The sequence below is a fragment of the Falco cherrug genome, chromosome 13 (genome assembly GCF_023634085.1).
Source record: "Falco cherrug isolate bFalChe1 chromosome 13, bFalChe1.pri, whole genome shotgun sequence".
In the NCBI taxonomy this organism is placed as follows: Eukaryota; Metazoa; Chordata; class Aves; order Falconiformes; family Falconidae; genus Falco; species Falco cherrug.
This window is the reverse complement of record NC_073709.1, coordinates 35598798-35619145: the sequence shown is the minus strand read 5'-3', so window position 1 is coordinate 35619145 and position 20348 is coordinate 35598798. Positions and strand designations below refer to the sequence as shown.

Genomic DNA, 20348 nt, shown 5'->3' with positions numbered 1-20348 from the left:
TGCTCAGGACCATTAAGGCCCATTAGTTCCCCCACAGGTGCCTGACAGAGCTGCACAAGAGCCATGGGGCAGCAGGTGAAATCAGAGCAAACCAAAAAAGCGCTTCTTCAAGCCACATAAGGGATCTGTGCGCTTAGTGTCCTGGGATGCTCAAAGCATGCGTAAGTGGAAGGGGAAACTGGATAACTTTCTGGCAAGAAAAAATATCAAGGACTACTGGAAATGCCTGGTTTGGAGGTCCTTATGCTTTAGGGACTTGTAGCTGGGACAGTGCATACCTGCTTGCTACTCTCTTACACTGCTCAGTAAATGTTTGATTTTGGCCACAGCTGTTGGCCCACTAGGTGGACCTTTACTCTGAGAGAGCCATGCTGTTTTTTCTGGCCCTGGATACCACAGGTTGTGGTCCTTTTCCAAGATTTTTTTTTTTCCCCACATGTTCCTTCTATTTGGGCTGAGGCGATTGGAACCCACCCCTCTCAAATGTCCATGTCCTCTCTCATTCTCCTGCTGGGGCTCTGCTTTCCTCCACCACTCTTAGCCAGGACTGTATTGGTCCAGCCTAGTCTTTCCACTTAGTTTGACCAACATCTGTCCTGTTCTCAGGGATACAGAACTTTTCATGACATCGCTCCCAAAAATAGAAAATCTCAACCCTGGTCTTCCTGTATCCTTTGGGTCTGGAGTTTGTCTTAGCTTTGGTGCCTTTCCATTTTGGTGCTTCCCTGTAGTCAGCAGGTCTTGACTGCATGCTAAACAGGCACTCAAGTCCCCAGGATGTGTTGGAGTAAAGCCAAGCACTCAATCCTGATGCTGCTCACGGAGCCAGCCCACTGCAGCCACATCATTCCCTCCAAGTACACAGGTACACCTGCATGCATGAAGTTGGCAGAGCACAGATGTTACTCCAGAAGTCCTTGGCATCTCTCTCTATTCTCTAGCAGTGGCATCACAGAGATGCTGCTTGGCTAGGCCACCAGGAGGGATGGCGGCTGGCTCCACAGCCAGCCCACCCGGGAGCATTCTGAGCAAGCACAGCAACAGCCCTGCCACTCCGCCTGCCATGTCCAACACAGGGCAGCAAGGTGAGAGGACAAGGGATCATTAATTCTGTCTGATATGCCGGTAGCCTTCACCTGGGGCAGAGACTCGAGGTCACTTGCTGGCCTGTCCGTCAGCTGATGCTGTAGAACTGCCTGTACCTGCCCCTCACCTCCTGGCCAGCCTCTGAGGAAGAGCACCAATGACCAGGATGGAGTGGGAAACCTCTGCTGGGTGACCAGACATGATGCTGCAGCGTAGGAATGCTGGTCCAGCTAGAAGGACCCAGTGACAGGCTCTGATATGATCTATCCACAAATGCTCAAGGAAGCAGCTGCAGAACCAGCTGGGACTATTTCTGGGGCAAGATGTGCTCTAGAAGTAAATACTACAGGGACACGCAGGCAAGACAAGACATATTCGTTAGTGACTCGGCTGCAGGAATCAGCCCACAGTGCATAGCCATCCTGTCTGAAATGTAGGGCAGCAGGCAGGAAAGTCCACAGGAATGAGATGGATGGGAGAGATGGAACAAAAGGACATGAATAAAACAGCAAACACATGTGAGACATCATTTGCAAGTTGGAGACCATGATATGTAGCAGTGCTAGCGCACTTGCATGTTTCAAAAGGGTTGCATACATGCTGGGAAGAACAGCAAGGAGTGGCAAGAGGAACATGGAGCTGTGAAGGGGAGAGAAGGCACATCTGAAGACCTCTGTCCATAACAGCTGCTCCCAGCGTGCACGATGCCACCAGCCCCAGGCTGTGGCCAGGCCATCTGGAGAAGGGTCATGGAGGCAGCAAGGGTGCAGGGTGGCAATAACCTGCTGCCAAGCCCACTATGAGAAGTAACACCAGGTCTGGGGAGGAGAGAGGGGCCCAACAGCCAGCCACAGCCACATCTCAGCTCACCAAGAGGCCTTGGCCAGGGGACTCCACAGCTCCTAGCTGCAAGACATCACAGCTGTTTGGGGAAGGGACAAACACTTCTGATAACTCTGCTCTACAGTCAGCAAACTTGCTTGCCCCTAGACAGGCCCAGCTGACCCTGTTCCCAAGCCTCAGACCAAATCTGAGCTGAAAGCCAGCTAGCATTCCAAGAAAATAGCCCTCTTCACTCTCCAGCATCTCCACAGCCTCTCCAGGTAGCAGATGTGGATCCTGGACATTTCTGGCCCATCCCTGCTTATAGCAGAGCAAACCAGATAAGGTTGTTTGGGGGCGTATCTAGTTGATGGTTGAGCATCTCTGAAGATGGAGATCCCACAGCTTCTCCAGGACTGTCTCAGACCTTTACCACCCTTGGGGAGAAGCATTTTTCCCGATATCCATTAAGAATTTCCATCGTGCAGCTTGTCCCCGACCTCAAGTCCACCCCCCGTAGGCCTTCTGGAAGAGCTCAAGATCTTTCTTTATAGTCCTCCAACCCTGAGCTGTGCAGCAAGTGAAACTGCTGGTCTGCAGCTTGGCCAAACCCAGCATCCCACGCTAGCTCCGAGGGAAAAGCCCTGCCTCATCATGGCTTGGCTCGTCTGCATGCTGGGGGGCCTGGGGCCCACCCCTCCATCCCCAAGGAGAGACTGCCAGGACCCTGCCATTGCTCAAGGCCACTGGCACAGGGGAAGAGGGCTATGGTCCACATGTGACAGCAGCAGTCCCTCCTGTATTCCCATGCAGGCCTGGCCCCATGAGCTCCTCAGTGCTGTAAGCAGCATCAGCTGAAATCTCCCATGTGAAAACACAACCCTGCGCAGCTGCCTCAGGCCACAGGGGTGGGTGCACAAACCCAACCACACTGGAGACAAGTTGCTACAAAAGCTTGCTTGGCTACCTGAACTGGGGGGAGCCTGTCAATGTGTCCATAATCAGTTGCTTGCAGGGAGTCTGAAAGGGACATCTTGGCACACACGTCCCTCTGAGACAGCAACCCATGACTGCCTAGAGCAGGGGTCCTCAAACTTTTTAAACAGGGGGCCAGCGCGTGGATGAAGTGGCAGGAGGTCGTCTGCGGCTGCTTGGTTTCCCTCCCCAACCCTCGGCAGGGGGGTTCTGTAAATACGTATCCAGCCCCCGGGCCGTAGTTTGAGGACCCCTGGCCTAGAGGGACAGTAAGTGCTGAGGCAAAGCACCCCTTGGGGCATGGCAGGCTGGGAATGGCATCTCTGATCTAGTTGGGAAGGGGGAAAATGCATTAAACTAAACGAAGGAGACATGCCTGAGGAACTGGCCTCCAACCCTTCCCAGGAACCATGTGGAGGAAAACAGTTAAAACAGCCATCTGAGAGCAGCATCTCACAAAGACCAAAAAAACCTAACAAAAAAAGCGCCTTCTTTATTATTGAGAGCAGCACACAAAAACCCAACAAAACCCAACCCTTCTTGGCTGTGGTACTCTCCACTCAAGCAAACAAACTAACCCACTCTAGGCTGCATTCCAGTAACAGAAATACTATGGTAAGGAGGAGTCAGCGCTCTGGAAGAACAGGGAGAGGGGGCTCTGTCGTACAAAAAAAGGCACAGGGTAGTTGGGAAAGGTAGTGAGCTCCTTCATATGCCAGGCACTTTGTGTTCCTGCTGGCTGGCCTGTACCCGTGGGGTATGGGGGAGGCAGGCATGCCTAGCACAGATGGACGGAGAGAGGCCGGGCCAGGCTGGCAGATAATGCAAGTGGCGAGGGGGGATGGAGAGCCTGGTGCTGGAGCCCAGCTCTCGGTGGGTGAGGGGGAGCCGTGCTCCATCCACACCAGCAGCCCAAGGGGGCCGGGCTGGGCAGGTGGAGACCAAGAGGCAGCAAGGGCTGTCTTTGGGGACCCATGGAGGAGAGGGGTGGGGGGTCTGGGGTACACTGGCTTGTGCTTTGAGTCCAGCAGCCACTGGTGCCGAGCTGCTCACTGGCGCATCAGGGTCAGGCTCAGCAAGGGGCCACAGGAATGCCAGGGGCTCCCCCGGGCACCTCCAGACCCCCATCCACCCTGCCACGTCCTTCCCCAGTAAGAGCCAGGATGCTCAGGCTTTGCTGTCAGCTGGGCTGTCCCCCAGGGCAGTGGCGAGCTCACTGAAGGAGGGTCGATCCTTAGGGCTGGGGGCCCAGCAGCGCTGCATCAGCTTGAGAAGGCGGGAAGGGCAGCCCTCGGGGTGCGGGAGCTTCGTCTTTCCCGATTGCAGACCTGGCACAAAAGCAAAGCCCAAAGGGCCGTTGGGAAGAGGTATGATCCTTTCCGTGAGGCACAAGGAGGGCAGCATCTCTCCACATGGGCTGGAACAGCCTCCCCAGCCAGACCAGCACCACGTCAAGAGGGGGGGAACGTCACGCAGGCCAGCCGTCCCCCCTCTACCACCACAGGGAAAGGAAGCCTGCTACGATGCCAGGGAAAACACGAGGTGCTCTGCGTACCTGCTAGGACCTCATCATCTGCCAGTGGAGCATAGGGCATCTCCCCATGCATGAAGACCTCCCACATGAGCACCCCAAAGGACCACACATCAGACTTGGTGGAGAACTCGTCTTCTAGCACAGCCTCAGGTGGCATCCAGCGCAGCGGGATCCAGGCCTGGCGGAAGTGGTAGTACTCGCTGCAGGCAGGACAGGCAGGCAATGAGATGGGTGCCATCCCCGCCCCTCCCATTCCCCTGCCAGACTCCCAGCTGACCTGTTGTACACATCCTTGCTGAGGCTCAGGGATGAGACCTTGACCTGCCGCTGGGCACTGACCAGGCAGTTCCTGGCTGCCAAGTCCCGGTGCACAAACCTGCCATTGGAGAGATGCTCCATGCCCAGGGCCACCTGTGTGCAGAGAGACACCTGACCCCAGAGAGATGTCAGCCATGGCTGCTCTCCTTGGGATCCCTGACCCCACAGCACTTCCAAAGCTGCACTGTCACCTTATGTTTGGTAGTGAGGGGCTGCGGCTTCAGAGAGTCATCTTTGCTCTTGGAGATCCTCAGGAACTGCTTCAGGTCCCCCTGGGAGACAGACAGCAACTCAGAGGCAGCATCTCTCCTTGATGCCAGCCACATCGGTCCCACAGTGCCCCTGATGTAGCAGGCCCACTGGGAAGCCCACGGATCCTCATCTCCTGGGCCACAGTCCCCACCTGCCTTCCTGGTCCCTGTCCTGTAGGGCAAGCCAGCATCTCACTTCTGGGCCTTTAACTGGCTAAGATCAGGGCAAGCAGGCCTGATGTTTCCAGGAGGTTCTTCAGGCCCCAAATTAATTTCTCTCCCATGCTCCCCACAGTAGCCCTTGGCATTTGCAGCCATTCTGCAGCATGGAGTCCCAGAGCTAAATTTATCCAGCTGAGTCCTGGACATAAACCAGAAATCAGGAGGATGCGGAAGAGGATGAAGGCATCTCCAGGTCTTGCAGGAGACCCTTATTCCCCTCAAGATTCATCCACATGTTGGGAACACAGTGGTAAGCTCAGCCTGGTCTCCCTATACCCTGTGGTGCCAGCCTGGCCCACATCACACTTGCAGATCTCACACCTGTTGTCTATCCCTCCTCCTCCCTCTCACTGCAGGCACTGCTGGCAGGGCCCTTACCAAGTCCACATACTCCAGGACCATGTAGTGTGGCTCTGCCTCACGGCACAGCCCCAGCAGCCGCACCACGTTAGAGTGGTTCAGCTTGCCAAACATCTCGGCCTCTCGCCTGAAGTCCAGCTGCAGCTGCTCATCCCTTGTCTGCAGGCTCTTCACCAGGACCAGTGCTTCACCCTCGCCATCCTCTGCACCTTTTGCCTTGGCCAGGAACACTTCACCAAACTCCCCCCTGCCTGGAAGCATAGGGCACCATCAGGACAGCGTATGTATTTGACAGCCCAGCAGCCACAGGACCCCTGCACCCCAGCACATCCAGTTTTCTGGCCAGGACATGCTGGGGTTTCAGCCACAGGTTTCCTGCTGGGGTGGGGTCAGGGCCAGGGTGGCCCAGCATACCTAGGGTTGTGATTGTCTGCAGGCTGGAACGTGGAAAGTGCATCTTGTCAGCAGCACTGTGCCGCTTGCTGGCCCCCGAGCTGCTGCCCATGTTGGTCAAGGCCACTTCTTCCTGGATCTCCGCCGTCATCTGCCCGTTCTGCAGCAAAGCATCACCTGCAAGGGAAGTACAAATGGCTTCAGCATCTCTCTGGGCTGTGCAGATAACATCATGCCGGGGATTAGCCCCTTCTGGGGCTGACAATCCTAGCACCCACAACTGGCTCCAAGCACCCCAGCTTGATGTCTAGCCCCAGGCAACAACAGAGTGGCCTCCACACAGTTGTCCCCTCTGGGCTCAGGTCCGGTCGCATCTCTGGCAGCCCTGCAGCCACCCTTGAAATCAGATGCTGAGAAACGGCTTGGTCCCAGAGCCAACCAGCCCCATCTGGCCTTGTCCATCCTACACCACTCAGTCATCCCAAAGAGGTGGCTACATTCGAACTACCATTGACAAAACTCTGCAGAACAGCAGCAGGAGGTTGGATATGAGGCAGAGATAAAGCAGAGAGAACCCTGCTCACTATAACCACAGCCTCCTGATGCCCGAGGGACTCAGGTCTATCTGGCAGTGGCTGCTGCAGACAGACTCCCTGCTCCTTGCTCACTCCTGAGCAAGCCCGCAGTGCTCATGTCCTTGGTAATCTTGAACTCATCAGATCAGATCAGCCTGGAGTTTATTGCCTGGGCTAAAGCAGCACTAGGAAGCACTGTGCTTGCAATCAACCCCAGCAAGCTTTCCGCTCAGGAACTGCACTAGCAATTTCCCTGGCACAAACACAAGCCAGCGACCAGGACAAAACATTACTGCCTTAAAGAAGAGAACCTGGCATTTTACAGGCAGCTCGTAAGGGAAAGTCTGTATAGATAGCAAACCTTGATTTTGAATCCATTTACTGCTTGGATCAGACCTGGCACTAGGAAGTGGTACTTTCCATAAGCTGAAGGCAGGAGTTTGAATGTGAAGTGGGACACAACACTGAGCCAAGGCGGCTGAGACACCTGCAGCATCACCCTGCATTACTCTGCACACTCCACATCAACTAGTCCAGGAGCAAACAATAAGGAAACACCTGGCCACGCAAAAGGATTTAATCACAAAATTAAGACCTGACCCAACGTGAGGTAACTCCAACGGGAATCCCACTGCCCATAATTTCCACCAAGGAGTACTGTACAGCAGTGTGTGTGCATGCATGTTTACAACACAGGCGTACAAGACAGGTACCAGTCCACCAGCACATCCTGTGCAGGTCTGGCCACGATGACAGGGACCGTGGCTTTGCTGCAGGTAGGCTTGGAGCTGTGAAGACTGAGACATGTTGACTTAAGAGCCATGGCTACTGACAGCTGTCCTCTCTCACACTGGAGTAACATTTGCAGAAGACCATAGCAAAAACCCAACATCTACCCTATAAATCAAAGCTCGATACCACTTACACTCTCCTGTTTCTATGCTAATTATTAGCAAGACTGTTTGACCCTGTTCTGTCTGCACTCATGACTGATAGTGTCTCAAGACTACAAGCCTGAAGCCAAAGAGGATAATACAAGATGACTGCTGCAACCGTGCCAAGAAAATACTGAGAGCTGCAGAGCAAGTATGCTGCCACTGAAAGACAGCACCAGTGGGCAGCAGCAACAGGCACTTCTGAGAACAGACACCTCCACGTTTCAGAGCTTTGACAAGACTGTTAAGAGCAACGGGACTGCAAAAATGAACAGGAGGTTTAATTTACATATCCAGCAGTCCAGAGGGGAACCAAGTGTAGAAGAGCTGCCCGATTTGCCCACCTGCCTACAACACCTGAGCATCTCCTGGAGAAAGAGACACAGCCATGCTGCCCTGGAGAAATTAGCACGTCAACACAGAAATCAAATGCTCCCCTCAGCCCCCACAGCCCTTAACCTCCCAAAACGCTGTCTGTATTCACCCAAAAAAAGCAGTACAGTCAGAGGGACACTGAGAGCAAACACCCTTGTTGCACAGGATGTGGCACACCGAGGACGTGACCTTGCAAGGTGACTGACTTGTTAGAAGTGCATTGATCCATAGGAAATCCATAGCAAGGATCCACTGCAAATCCACAGGAAGGCCAAATCTGTTTGCATCCTAAGGGCACTGGAAAAGTCAGCTGGTGGCCAGCCAGGGAGTACTTGTCATCAGGCAGGTGCTGAGATACTTCAGGTCACCCAGCTAAAGAGGGACTACATCAGGAGGAGGAAAAGAGCCAGATCTTTGAAGACCATTGGTGAAGGGGGTGACTCCACTGGAGCTGACAGCTCCAAACCGCTTCTCCAGAGAGGCTATGGAGAAAGGAGTACCAGAAAGGAGCGCAGACATCTGAGCAGCTGGGTCTGCTTGTAGCAGCAAGGATACAACTCTCTGACAGCTAAACCAGTTCCAAATGAAGGGGTAAGAAGAGGCAAACTCTGGCAGAATAAAAAGAAAATATAATAAAGACAGGCCAAAATAAAAATCTGAGACCACCTCAAGAAAGATTAAAACAAATCCTTTCCCAGGAAGAGGATGCTGGCCAGAGCCTGTTGGCACAGGTGAGCAGCCAGCAACTGGTCCACAGGAAGAGCTGACAGTGGTGACAGCAGCAGAGCACAAAGCCGCAGAGATGCTCCTGCATCCCTGCTCCCAGGAGGCTCCCCACTTCTCTTCTGCAGGTTTGGCTCTGTTCAAAGTAGCAATACCGGAGGAAAACCAAGAGACAAACCCAGCCATGATGTTTTGCCAGGACCTCACAGCAACCCCCACTCAATCAGGACATGGCTGTGTGCTGGAGAACTGGGAGGGGGAAGCACAATGTCTGCATTTACAGTGGTGTAGGGGGAGATCCAGGGAATTACAAGGGCAGCAAACTCAACTGCACCCCATCACTTACAAGTCATCACTGGTATCAGTGATGCAAGAACAACCACAATGTCAGGAGAAAGAGCTGAAACAGCTTTTGCAAATGAAAATGATGCCCCAGAGATCTCTGGAGTTCACTGAAGGAGTCATGTAGCTCATGCACAAATGGGGACCCAAGTTTAGTCTATTTGCAGGCACTTTGCAGGGTCTCATGGAAACAGCTGTTAAAAAGCAGCTCAGCTACCACAGGACAGGAGGGAACATCCTCCAACAGACACACAGAAGGCAGGAACCAGGGTAATTCAACATGCCAACATGAAAAGGGCGCTGCTGGCAGCTATTTGCCAAAGCTGCCAACTTAGCTAGAAGCAAAGGTACAGGACAGCTGTGGCCAGCTGCAGACGGACAATGAGCACTGGGAGGTGCAGCCAGAGATACAATCGGAGGCCTGGGGAAAGGAACCCCGATGTCCCATCTGCAGTGGTGAGCTCAGCCCCAAGCCGCCTGCTCTGTCTCCAGAACGAGCTCTGTGGACAGGGAACAGAGGCCAGTGGCGCAGCTCCAAACAGGACACAGCACAGCTGTGCCACTCTGCAAAGCTGGATGCACCGCGTCTGTCTGGGGCTCCCCAGCTCAGCGAGGCGACAGTGCAACCAGGAAAGGCACTCACAGGAACAATCACATGTACAGAAGAGCTGTGTGTTCCAGTGCAGAGCTGACAGGTGACAAGCTCAAAAAGCAAACAGAAACCTTTTTTCAGATAACCTGTTATGCTCCAGAAGTCCTTGTTGGAGGATGGTGTAGATGCTCAAAGCTTATACAGGTTTCAGAGATAACAACGTGAGTTCACAGCAGAGTTCAGGGCTGTTCACTGAAAAGTCTTCCCTCCAGCACCAGGAGCTGCTGAACTGTGATTTGAACGGGCCGGCAGAGTACTACTATTTCATTACATTGCAACAGGGCTACTCCCTTCCCCTTGGCAAAGGGTGTATGTGAAGCCACGTACAGGTGCTGGAAAGCAGAAGTGATATGTAACTCAGCAGAGACGGCCATGATGCAGGGCTGGGATATAGGTTTTACACTAATTCGCCTATTTCTCACCTGGCAGCAGGTCTCTGCCACCAGCCACAGCCAAAACCAAGAGCAAGAGACTCCAAGGGTAAGGAGTTGTCCCCTGTTCCCCAGGAGCTCCCTGCCCCTCAGCCCTACCAACCCAGGGGTAAGGGGCTGGTAGTGAAGCCCCCACCCTAGGCGTGTCAGCCTCACCATTCAGACACTCCATTTCGGGTTCCTCGCCTTCCGGGTGCTTCTTCAACCTCTTGGCTTTTCTCCGCTTCTTACAGTAGAACATCAGCCCCAGCACAATAATAATATAGGCAACAGCTGCCCCCACTGAAAGCCCAATGGTCTGGATCATTTTGTATGGTGTGTGGCTGCCAGGTCCCTCATCCTCTTCTGCTGCTGGCTTGTCTGTGGGGCAGAGAGCACCAAACCCATGAAGGTGTGGAGGGATTTCCCAAATCCTTCTCAGGAATGTGTTGGCGGAATGAGAAAAGCCCCCTCCAAGCCCCCGCTGCTGTGGCCACCTCCTTGTCCAGCCACAGAATGTTGGTCACAGCCCACGCACACTGTGCTTCATCCCAGTAGGGATGCTGCTGTGACTCCCTATAGCAAGCATGGTCTGACATGCAGCACCCACCAGTGGGGCCAGAAGCAGGGCCCAGAGCTGCCAGGGGTACCAGCAGGCCATGTCCTGACATCAGGTACCTCCCTTACCTACGACATATAGGAAGGCCTCACGATGCTTGATGTTGCAGCTGTTGCCGGCGATACAGGTATATTTTCCAGAGTCCTCAGTGGTAACGTCGTAAATCACCAGGGAGCCATTGGGCATGATCTGAATCCTGCCAACCACACAGAGCCCTTTGCAAGCACCGGAGGGCAGAGGCACGCTTGTGGCACCTGCAGCCCCACCTCCCCAGGATGTCTCAGCCTCACATTCCCAGCGCAATCATCTTGAATCTCAGGCTGTGCAATGCTCAAGAACAAATGGTTGCAGCTCAACTGCAACTTGACAGGCTGTGGCAGAAAGGGAAACCCTGGGGCCAGGAGACAGCTGACTGTGTGACTCCCCCTTCCAAGCTGGGACCCCGAGACTGCACCATCAGCACCTGCATGCTCGGTAGGCAGGGGAGCGCCATGCTGTGCCACATTTCAGTTTGGAATTGAGGTTACGTACCTGGGCAGGAGCTTGCCGGGATCCAAAATCTTGTCCTTCCCTTTCCACTGGATGTGTGGCACAGGGTCCCCCTCTGCCTGGCACTGGAACATGGCTGTGTGCCCCTGGTACACTGTCGTGGGCTCTGGCTCTAGCTTGAACGTGACGTAAACTGAAGGCAGAGAGGCCGACACAAACACTGTCAAGCTCGAGGGAACGGGGTTGAGCTTCCATAGGGAAGCAGCGCCAGCATTGGCACAGTGGCACACGCCCTCTCAGGCTGCATGCAAAGCACTGACAAACCAGACACTCAAGTGCTGCGGGGCAGAGCTCGGGGTGGGGACAGAACTCAGGGTCAGGGCAGACCCTTCCCTCTCTGCAGGGGCGTCCCAGTTGGGTGCCACCAAGGCAGACCCACAGCGAGGCCAGCACAGCAGGAAACCCGCCTGCCTGCTGCATAGCCCTCACCTGCTACCACGAGCTGCACAGTGGCACGGATCTCGCCCTGCGGGCTGTTGGAGGCGATGCATGTGTAGTTCCCTGAATCGCTCCTGCTCACCTTGTGGAAGGACAAGATGCCAGCATTGTGGCTGACATGGGATGGCAAGCTGCTCCCATCTGCAGGATGCAAGAAGAGGGATGTAGCGGTCATACATGAAGCCACACAGCAGCTTCTCAAGCAGCCGCAGCACTGCTGCTTCACCTGTGATGGACGTGGGCCAGCGCAAGGTTCCTGGGGCCCCAGGTCAGAAAGAGACATATTGCATCCGAGTTCCCCCTTACCTGTCTTAGTCCACTGGATGGTGGGTTTTTCCCGGCCAGTGGCTGAGCAGGACACTGTAACCTCCTTATCAAACTCCATGCACTGCAGTGGCTGGGGTGGCGGAGTGAACTTCAGCTTCTCTGCAAGAGACAGATGTGCTGTTAGGCACCCCCGCCCTGGCTGCAGGAAAGGCTGGAGGCACCATGCCTGCAACCTGCCAGGCAAAACAGTTCCCCACAAGAGGAGAATGTGGAGTGCTTGTCCAGCATACCTAGCACGTGCACCCGTGCGTATCCCTCGATGCTGCCTGCTGGCGTGCTGCTCACACACTTGTACATGGTCCCATCGTACACCTCCACATTGTTGATACGCAGCGTCCCATTCTCTGAGATCTCAAACCGTGAGTCCTGCCCAGAGCAGGGAAGGGAGTGAGGCAGAAATGACACTGTCACCAGCCCTGGCCTCAGACATTGCTTGCAGCACTCCTGACACTCCACATGCCCACACCATGCTTCACATAGACACACCCCTGCCAAGACCCACATGGAGAACTGAGACAAGCTGCAGTGACAATCTCTCATGTCACTACCCCAAAAGCACGGGGCTGGCCAAGTGGCTAAAGACAGTCAATTGTGCACCTACACACCAGTAGGATGGAGATGATGCCAGGAATATGGCCAGAGTGGGGGTGACAGGGATGCTGTGCCTAGGAGTAAGGCAAGAAACAGCAGCAGTAGAGGAAGGAGCTGAGCAGGTGCCCAGCAGAAGTGCCCATGAGCAGCAGGGGCTTGCCCCATTGCCTTACCTCAGAGATGGAGACGCCGTTGCGGTACCAGGTGACGGTGGGTTTCAGGGAGGCCTTGCTGAGGCAGTGCAGGTATCCTGGCTTGCTCTCCTCCAGCTGGCTGTCCTTGGGCATCTCCACCCACTTGGGTACCGCTGGGCACAGAAGGAATGGATTACACAGGGCCGCTCACCACCCCTCTGGCCAGCACCAGTGCAGACCAGGCAGGCAGCGTGCAGCCAACCACGGGGTCCTGCAGCCCAGCCAGGAGAGACATGCCTCCCTCTATCAGCAAGGCAATGTGCCATCCTACTGCAGTTCACCCCAACGCCCTTATCCAGCCCCCTTCTCTGCTCCCAGCCCTTCCCAGAAAGCTGCCTACTAGCCACAGTGATGCTCAGCTCCTGTTTCTTCTCTCCAGCCTTGTTGGCAGCATGGCATGTGTAGGTCCCTGCATCAGTCTCAGTGATACTGGTGAAAACGAGCTGCTCTGCCTCTTGGTGCACCCTGCCAGCAGTGGGAACTCGTTCCTGGTTCCTTTCCCACCAGACCTGAGGTGTGGGTATGCCTCGCGGGGCAGTGCAGGTCACGCGGTGCCCCTGGTTTGCTGTCAACACCTTCGGAGAGAAGGGTGCCATTTCTTCGATCTCTGAGAGGAGCAATAGACAGCAGGGATCAAACAGGGCAGTAATGTGTAGCCAACCCACCAGCCATCCCCATGGGAGCATCAGCCAAGGGAGAGTGCACACAGGCTATGCTTGCTTCCCTCATCCAGGCAGCAGGAGTGAGCCATTTCACAGATAAACTGAGCAGTTCTCCACATACTGACCCATCACTATACTGTCACATAGCTCCAGAGTGACACTGCAACTCTGGGACCCACTGCCCACCCTGCCACCAGCCCCAGGACCTCACCTGCCAGCCGCAGAGTTGCCTTCAGCACAAGAGCTTTCCCCCTCTGCCCATGGCCAACACACTTATAGACACCGGTGCTGCGAGCCCTCACCTGGGTGATCAGCAGGGAGCCATTGGCGAACACGGTGGTCCTGGGCATGTGGGGAGAGGCAGGGCTCAGTGGGCATCTCTGCAGGACATGGGCCAGGGGCACAGCCCTGTGATGTCCTACATGACCCCGTGGAACCAAGAGGGAGACTCTTTTGCCAAATCAGCACTTCCCAGTGCCAGGGGCAGGGGAGTAGCACACATAAACAAGGAGGTAGCGGGACACATGCTTCATGGAGGAAAGGAGCTAACAGAAGTCTCTTTCTTGGAGAAGAGCTGTCTCCCACCGAAAGATGCATCACCAAAGTGGGCCAGCTCTGAAAGCTGGCACAGCCAGGGAAGGGGGCAGGGGGCACAAGGTGGCGCCTGGGAGCTGCCAGACCACTGGGCATCTGACACCCAGACAGCATCACTTGCCTGGCACAGCCTGGCTGAGAGACATCCCGGGGTCCAGGATCACCGTCCACGGGCAGCCTGGGCTGGGAGATGTTCCCAGCTCTGGAGATTGCCCCACACACAGGTGTCTGGGGCTCAGAAACATTCCTGGTTCTGGGGATCACCACACACTTGTATCTGGAGGTGCAAGGCAGCCACGGGCACAGCGATAGCTGCACAGGTGTTGGGGCTGGGAGGTGTCCCCAAATCTGGGGACTGGGATCCCCGAACCTGTGGGCATCTGGTACTGCGATGTGTCCCTAGCTCTGCGAATTGTCCTAAGTGAGTGTCTGGGGTCTGAGCTGTTCGCGGCTCCACGGAATCACCACACATGGACATCTGGGGCTGGGAGATATCACCAGCTCTGAGGATCACCACATGTGGGCACCTAGGGCTGAAGCCCCACAGACCCATTTGAGGACAAACCGCTTGTGCTGTCCTGTGCAGATAAAGGCCACCCACAAGGGCACAGGCCCTGCTACACCCAAGCCAGCCACACTGAGAAACCTATCCCAAAGCCAGCCTGACGCTGACCATGGCCCTCGGCACAGCTAGGGTTTGGCCTCTGCTGCTTCTGAAGCATGGTGCCCCCTTCTCCTCCCAACCCTGCCCACATCGCTGGGGTCCCTGTTACTTGGATCTGTTGGTGACAGGGCTGTCTTCGAAGAGCCACTCCTGTGTGGGAGGGGGCACAGCTGCAAACTGGCAATCAAATATGGCCTCTTCATTCTTGGTCACGATGAGGTCCTGTGGGACAATCACTGCCTGAGGAAAGCTCTCATCTGCAACGGCAGAGACCACAGGAGGGTGATAAGAGCAGAGTGGCCTGTGGTGGCCCTTCACCAGCGCTCTGGAGGAGACACAAAAAGTGCTTGCATGCTGCTGGACTGAAGGAGGCAGGCACACCAGTACAGCGGTAATTACACAGCCAGAGCCCAGCACCGCATGTGCTACCTGCTCTAGGGAAAGCCCTGAGCACCCGTGGGCTCCTAGAGAACAGACTAAACCTGGACTGCAAAGTCCTTTGTCCAATTCCAGATACTTCTCTGAAGTCAACATCTCCTGCCCCCTCCCCAGCCTTGCCTCCAAAGGCCAACAGGGTGTCTCACCCACGCGGCACCACAGCGGCACTGGTATTACAAAGACCTGCGGCACCTACAGCCTCCAGGGTCCAAACCTTGTTGAAGAAGCAATGACCCTGGTGCTCCAGTACCAGGGACAACAGCACAGACCTGCTCCAGAAAGATGCAGGGGCAAATTAACAACTCTAGAGAGGGTAGGGTTCAAACCCAGCCAGATGCGTCAGACCTGTCCCTGGCCAGAAGTTTTGCATAGAGCGAATCACACCAGCCTGGCACTGTCCTGCGGCCTGGCCCCCACCCTGCAGCAGGGGGGAGGCTCTTAGTGGAGCAGTCAAACAGCCGGACCCCCGGCCCTGCACAGGGCAACACAACTCACCGATGATATTCAGCGTGAAGTTGTTCTGGCTGCAGACAAAGCCAACAGCACTTCGGGCACAGCAGTAGTACAGACCATTGTCATCGGGGCTGACACTCCGCAGTGTCAGCGTTCGCTCCTTGTTGCTGACAGAATAGGTGCTGTGGCCATCAGGGAGCGGGGTACCATCCTGAAACCACTGCCATGTGGGGCTGCAAGACAGGGGCGAGAGGGTGACCAGGTGCAGGGCACCGGCAGGGCTCCCCAGAGAGCATGTGTGTGGAGGAGACAGCCCAGAGATGGCCCATTTCCCTGGCTCTCTGTACCCGCTGCTGGCCCCGACACAGACACGAAGCCATGAGACATGCAGACAAGTGGACAGGACATGACTGGGAAGCAACGGAGAGTGACCGCAGCACACCAAGCAGCTCAGTGACTGGACTGTGACAGCCCGTCCTTACTGTGCTCCTTGCTACGCGGCTCTGAGGAAGCCATTTGCCTTCTCCCCCGGTGCTCAGCCACAGGCTCAATCCTGCCTTTCGCCTAGACTCTACTGAATCCTCGCAGGAGAGAGGAGAGAGAAACAGAGAGGGGAAGAGCACGCAGTAAACGTATGGGGGGGACCCCTGGCCAGAATCCACTCCTCGGGAGGCAACCCTTACCGTGGGTGACCGTCAATGTGACACCGCAGCACCACTGTGGAGGAGGGCTGGATCTCAGCTACGGTGGCTGGCTGCTTCAGTACCACGCTGCCAGTCTCAATCCCTGTAGAATCAAAGAATATCAACACAGCTGGCTCTCCAAACCTACGGAGCCCAGGTGGGTGCTGACTCAGTAATAATCAGAGTGGGCAGCAAGGGCACAAGCACGCTTAGAGATGCATGAGCCCTCAAGCCAGCATGGAGTAAAGGGATGTCCACCCTGCAGTTGTCCTGCTCTGCCCTGTGTAGCACTCCTCTGAGGGATAAGGGGCTCTGAGAGGATCTACAGTGCTCAGGACACGTCTGGTGCAGTAACACCCCCATTTCATATATAAAAACGGGGAAGGAGGCAGAAGAAAGCATCTCAGACAGCCTTGGGGACATCAGAAGGTGCAAGCAGCCTAGAGGGCACGAAGGGCACAGTAGCTGGAGGAGTCCTACTTGCACAGTTCACACTGTCCAATCCCTGTCTGACCCCTGCATATGCTAGTAGGCAGCTTGGCGAAGCTGTTTCCAGCCTCAGGCCCTCCTAAGAGGCTGCTTCGCCCTGTCTGTGGCAGGCAGCACCTGGCTGCAGCACATGCCCGGCTGCCCTCGCCCCACACTCACACTTTATGTTGAAAGACGCATTGGCTGTGCGGGCCTCCTCCCCAGTGAGCACGTTCCTCGCTACACACTGGAAGACCCCGGCATCCCGGTGCCGACTGATAGCAGCAAACTGGAGGTTGCTGCCTTCCTTGAAGCGTTGCTCTGTGTCCTGCACAGGGAGCCCATTCTGCAGCCACTCAAACTGCACGCCTGCCGGCTCCTCCACCTCGCAGCGGAGGATGGCGCTGCGGCCGTGCAGCGCGTCCTGGGAGTACGGCTCCTTGGTGAAGAGGATCATCGCCTGAGTCTCCACAACTGCAAGACAGAAAAAGGAAGGCACATTTAGAGCACGAGGACGGGGAGAAGAGAGCAGGTAGACACATGCTGGTCTCAAGGGTCTCCAGACAGCTGAAATTACCATGTTAGGAGAAAATACCCTAAAGCACATCTGCCAAAACCAGCCCCTGATGGGGAGTTTAGACAGATCTGTGCTCAGATGCCAACACACGTGCTTTAAGGCTGTCTCCCTAGCAGTCACTGGGACAGGGCTGCCTGAGCCTGCCACAAGCCAAGGACAGCCCTCTGCTCCCTGGGGCTGGGGCTGTTCAGAGAGAGCTTCCTGTGCCCCACGGCTAAGTGCTGCACTGCCAGCCTGAATGAAGAGGGTCTCGAAGTGCGAGAGCCGAAGTGCGAGAGCCGGGGAGTCACTCACCAAAGCACTAGAGAACAACCAGCTTCCTGGACAGTTCAAGTTTCTTTGCGCTCCTCTTGTCCTGTTTTTTGGGATACGCCCCAAGTCCCAGCCATGCATCAAGACTGCCCCAGATCAGCAAGACCCACAGATTGTTTCTAGGTTTTCCTCAAAGCTTCTCTCCTTGGGATCATTTCTCCATCTCACCTCCACATCCTCAGAAATTACCTAGAAAAAAACCTGGTCTGGAACAAGGATTGCTCATAGGAATAAACACAGCAGCTGCCGGTGCACAGCACAAGAGGATACAGCAGTGACACCCCAAGCCTGGGCTGGGGACTCAGCCCAGTTGCAAGCAGGAGTGGAAACAAAAAATTGCAGTGGTTGACCCCAGGGTCTGACAGTGGCTGTGGGGTGGCTCTGAAGGGCTGGAAGCATCTCTCTGCAGGGGTGGAAAAGCTTAAGAACCCTCCTCCACACACTAACTCCCACCCCAAGAGCTCAGGGTCCTGGGGACAGAGCAGCCAGCACTTCCTTGATGTGGCTGCCGAGGGACTGTGCTGGCATATCCCTAATCTGGCTGCTGTCTAGCTGCAGCCAGCCACGCAGGCGACCCACTCCGGTTAGCAGCTGGCCACATAAAGGAAAGCAGACAAAGGGCAATTCAGCACACACCAGTTGCTGTTGGACTCTGTTCCCAGCACCATGCTCTGCAGGGAAAGAGGCCAAGCCAGGCAGATTTTGAGCATCCTAGAAGCTATCTCTCACAAAGGTGAATGAGAGAGCAGTCAAAATGGTGCATTCCCACAACTGTGAGGAACAGTCCAGAAAACAGTTCAAAAAACAGGTCAGAAACTGGGCGAGTTAGATGAACAGGCTCCAAGCCCAGTTGAAGGGCAGCTCCTCTTTGGAGGCTAAGCCACATCCTCCTGCCTGCTGTTTGTATAAAAGCCAGGTAAAGGGACACGATTTGACAGGACATCTCAGTCACTCAGAGCTAAGGGTAAGGGATCCTATTCTGAAGGGGGTGTTTTGAAGGAGTTATCTAGATCACCACATTCTGTAAAGCCTCAAGAGCTCGCCATGTAGCGCAAGCACGAAGCAAAGCCTCTCCTGCCTGCAGCTGCTCACAGGCACCCCAGAGCCAGCCGCAAATTTCCAGCATAACTAGCGTGAGCAACCTCACTCACAGAGACAGCCAGGCACGGACACAGGAGCTCATCCAGCACTGCTGCTCCTCAGGATGAGGCTCCAGTCTCCCAGCATGTGTCAGTCAGGAACAGGGGCACCCCAGCATGTGTCTGTTAACACTCTTTCCCCGTAGCCCAGAGAGAGCAGCAAGGTGCTCCCATTGCGAACACCACAGAAACCTCTTCCCAAAGACACTGGGGCAGAGGAGACGGTAGTCCAGAGCTCAGGTCTTTCCTGCCTACAGCCTTTATAAAATGGGACTGTAGGCTCAATTCTAATTTTCAGTCACCCCAAAGAAGCCACCGGGAAGGAGGCAGAAAGGAACTGGGAGGTCACAGGAACCGCAGTGCGCAATGACATACTGCAGAGCCTAGGATGTGGACCTCAGTGCAGCCTGGCTTTCTGCCTTCAGCACCCAACTGTGCCACTGACCTTAGTGTGCAGGCAATGTCCCCAGGGCACTGTCCCAGGTTAAGTCCCACAGCTGCTGGGCAGGCATCACTTGTCAACTGTACTCACAGCATTTAAGGCCACCAGGAGTAGCCACAGACTGACCCTTGTGGCCTGAATGACAGAGCTGCAGTGTCCAAAGTCCTGTCTCCTGGGTGGTCTCATATTGAGCTAAGCCCCATCAGTGTGCTGTGCTTCAAGGGTCAGCATGTCCAGTGAAGTTTCCATTGTCAGCTACCCTGCACCTCCCCAAAAGCTAGGAACTATTCATCGGCCTGTGACAGTTGTCTCATGAACACATGCCCCAAGGCAACACAATCTGCAGGAACATGTGTTCTTACATAGGTACACGCATCTAGCTCCCTGCACATCAGATCTGTCTCACCAGAAGTGCTCACAGCAGGGTGGCAACCACCCGACCCCACACAAACACAGCTGTGCACTCACAGCACAACAGCTCCACAGCAGCAGGAGCATAGCTTGTGCCAAAACGGGCTGCTGGGACAGAGACAGAAGCAAAAGGGAACAGGACAGTCAAATCCACTGAGGTGTGGACCTATAGGAGCTAGGTCTGTCGTTTTCCACAGATAGGCTTCAGGGCACCAAGGCACATGCCCACCCAACCATACCTGCATGGTACAAAACACGTGCAAGGCAGCATGCATTAAGAGAGTTCCTGAAGGAGATGGATCAGTTCTTTTGGGGTCTCAGCATTCCAAAGCCTTTTGCATTGTACTAGTCATGCCAGCACTGGAGTTAGTGATGAGACACTTCTCCCTGAAGTTACAGGCCATTTGAGTATTAAGACACGGTATTTTCAATTAGGTGTGCTTCTGGCACTAAACTGCCAGCATTAGCAGTATAACACTAAACCACAGCACAACTGCTTTTACCCCAGCACTGCCAGCACAACTGCGTTTCACCCAGCACTGGCCAGCCAAGAACTTCAGCAGCCTCACCACATGTATCCTGCTGCCTCAGCAGCCCCTGTGTACAGGCAGGAGGACACAGCTCTGCAGACAGGGGACATTATGAAGGCTTGGCACAAAAGCCACATGGGAAGCAGGGATTTTTCAAGGTTTTTTTACGAGGACCCAGTCCCCCGGTGAAACAGGAAAAGCTATTTATGTCTTTACCTTCCATCCTGGGGAATGGACACAACCATTTTAGCTCAAGCGAGATCCCCATGATGAACACCTCACGA

The 20348-nt window shown here is 55.1% G+C and overlaps 1 protein-coding gene across 2 annotated transcripts in view; it reads right to left on the bottom strand.

Moving 5' to 3' along the window:
* Window positions 1–3356: 3356 nt before the first annotated feature.
* Window positions 3357–20348, bottom strand: part of PTK7 (protein tyrosine kinase 7 (inactive)) — a 38658-nt gene continuing 21666 nt past the window's right edge. The window contains exons 1-20 of one of the 2 annotated variants that reach the window (XM_014284917.3): window positions 17525–17667; window positions 16834–17127; window positions 16186–16288; window positions 15545–15735; window positions 14721–14868; window positions 13565–13695; window positions 13032–13298; window positions 12671–12804; window positions 12137–12272; window positions 11886–12005; window positions 11571–11720; window positions 11124–11274; window positions 10661–10788; window positions 10151–10354; window positions 5983–6138; window positions 5587–5819; window positions 4927–5007; window positions 4695–4846; window positions 4439–4617; window positions 3357–4211 (exon numbers count right to left, since the gene is read on the bottom strand). In XM_014284917.3, coding sequence (XP_014140392.1) covers window positions 4051–4211; window positions 4439–4617; window positions 4695–4846; window positions 4927–5007; window positions 5587–5819; window positions 5983–6138; window positions 10151–10354; window positions 10661–10788; window positions 11124–11274; window positions 11571–11720; window positions 11886–12005; window positions 12137–12272; window positions 12671–12804; window positions 13032–13298; window positions 13565–13695; window positions 14721–14868; window positions 15545–15735; window positions 16186–16288; window positions 16834–17110 — 3102 coding nt within the window. In that variant the 5' untranslated portion in view covers window positions 17111–17127; window positions 17525–17667 and the 3' untranslated portion in view covers window positions 3357–4050. Of the gene's footprint in view, window positions 4212–4438; window positions 4618–4694; window positions 4847–4926; window positions 5008–5586; window positions 5820–5982; window positions 6139–10150; window positions 10355–10660; window positions 10789–11123; window positions 11275–11570; window positions 11721–11885; window positions 12006–12136; window positions 12273–12670; window positions 12805–13031; window positions 13299–13564; window positions 13696–14720; window positions 14869–15544; window positions 15736–16185; window positions 16289–16833; window positions 17128–17524; window positions 17668–20348 lie in introns of those variants that run through there. The other variant, XM_055725532.1, reaches the window with a different exon arrangement.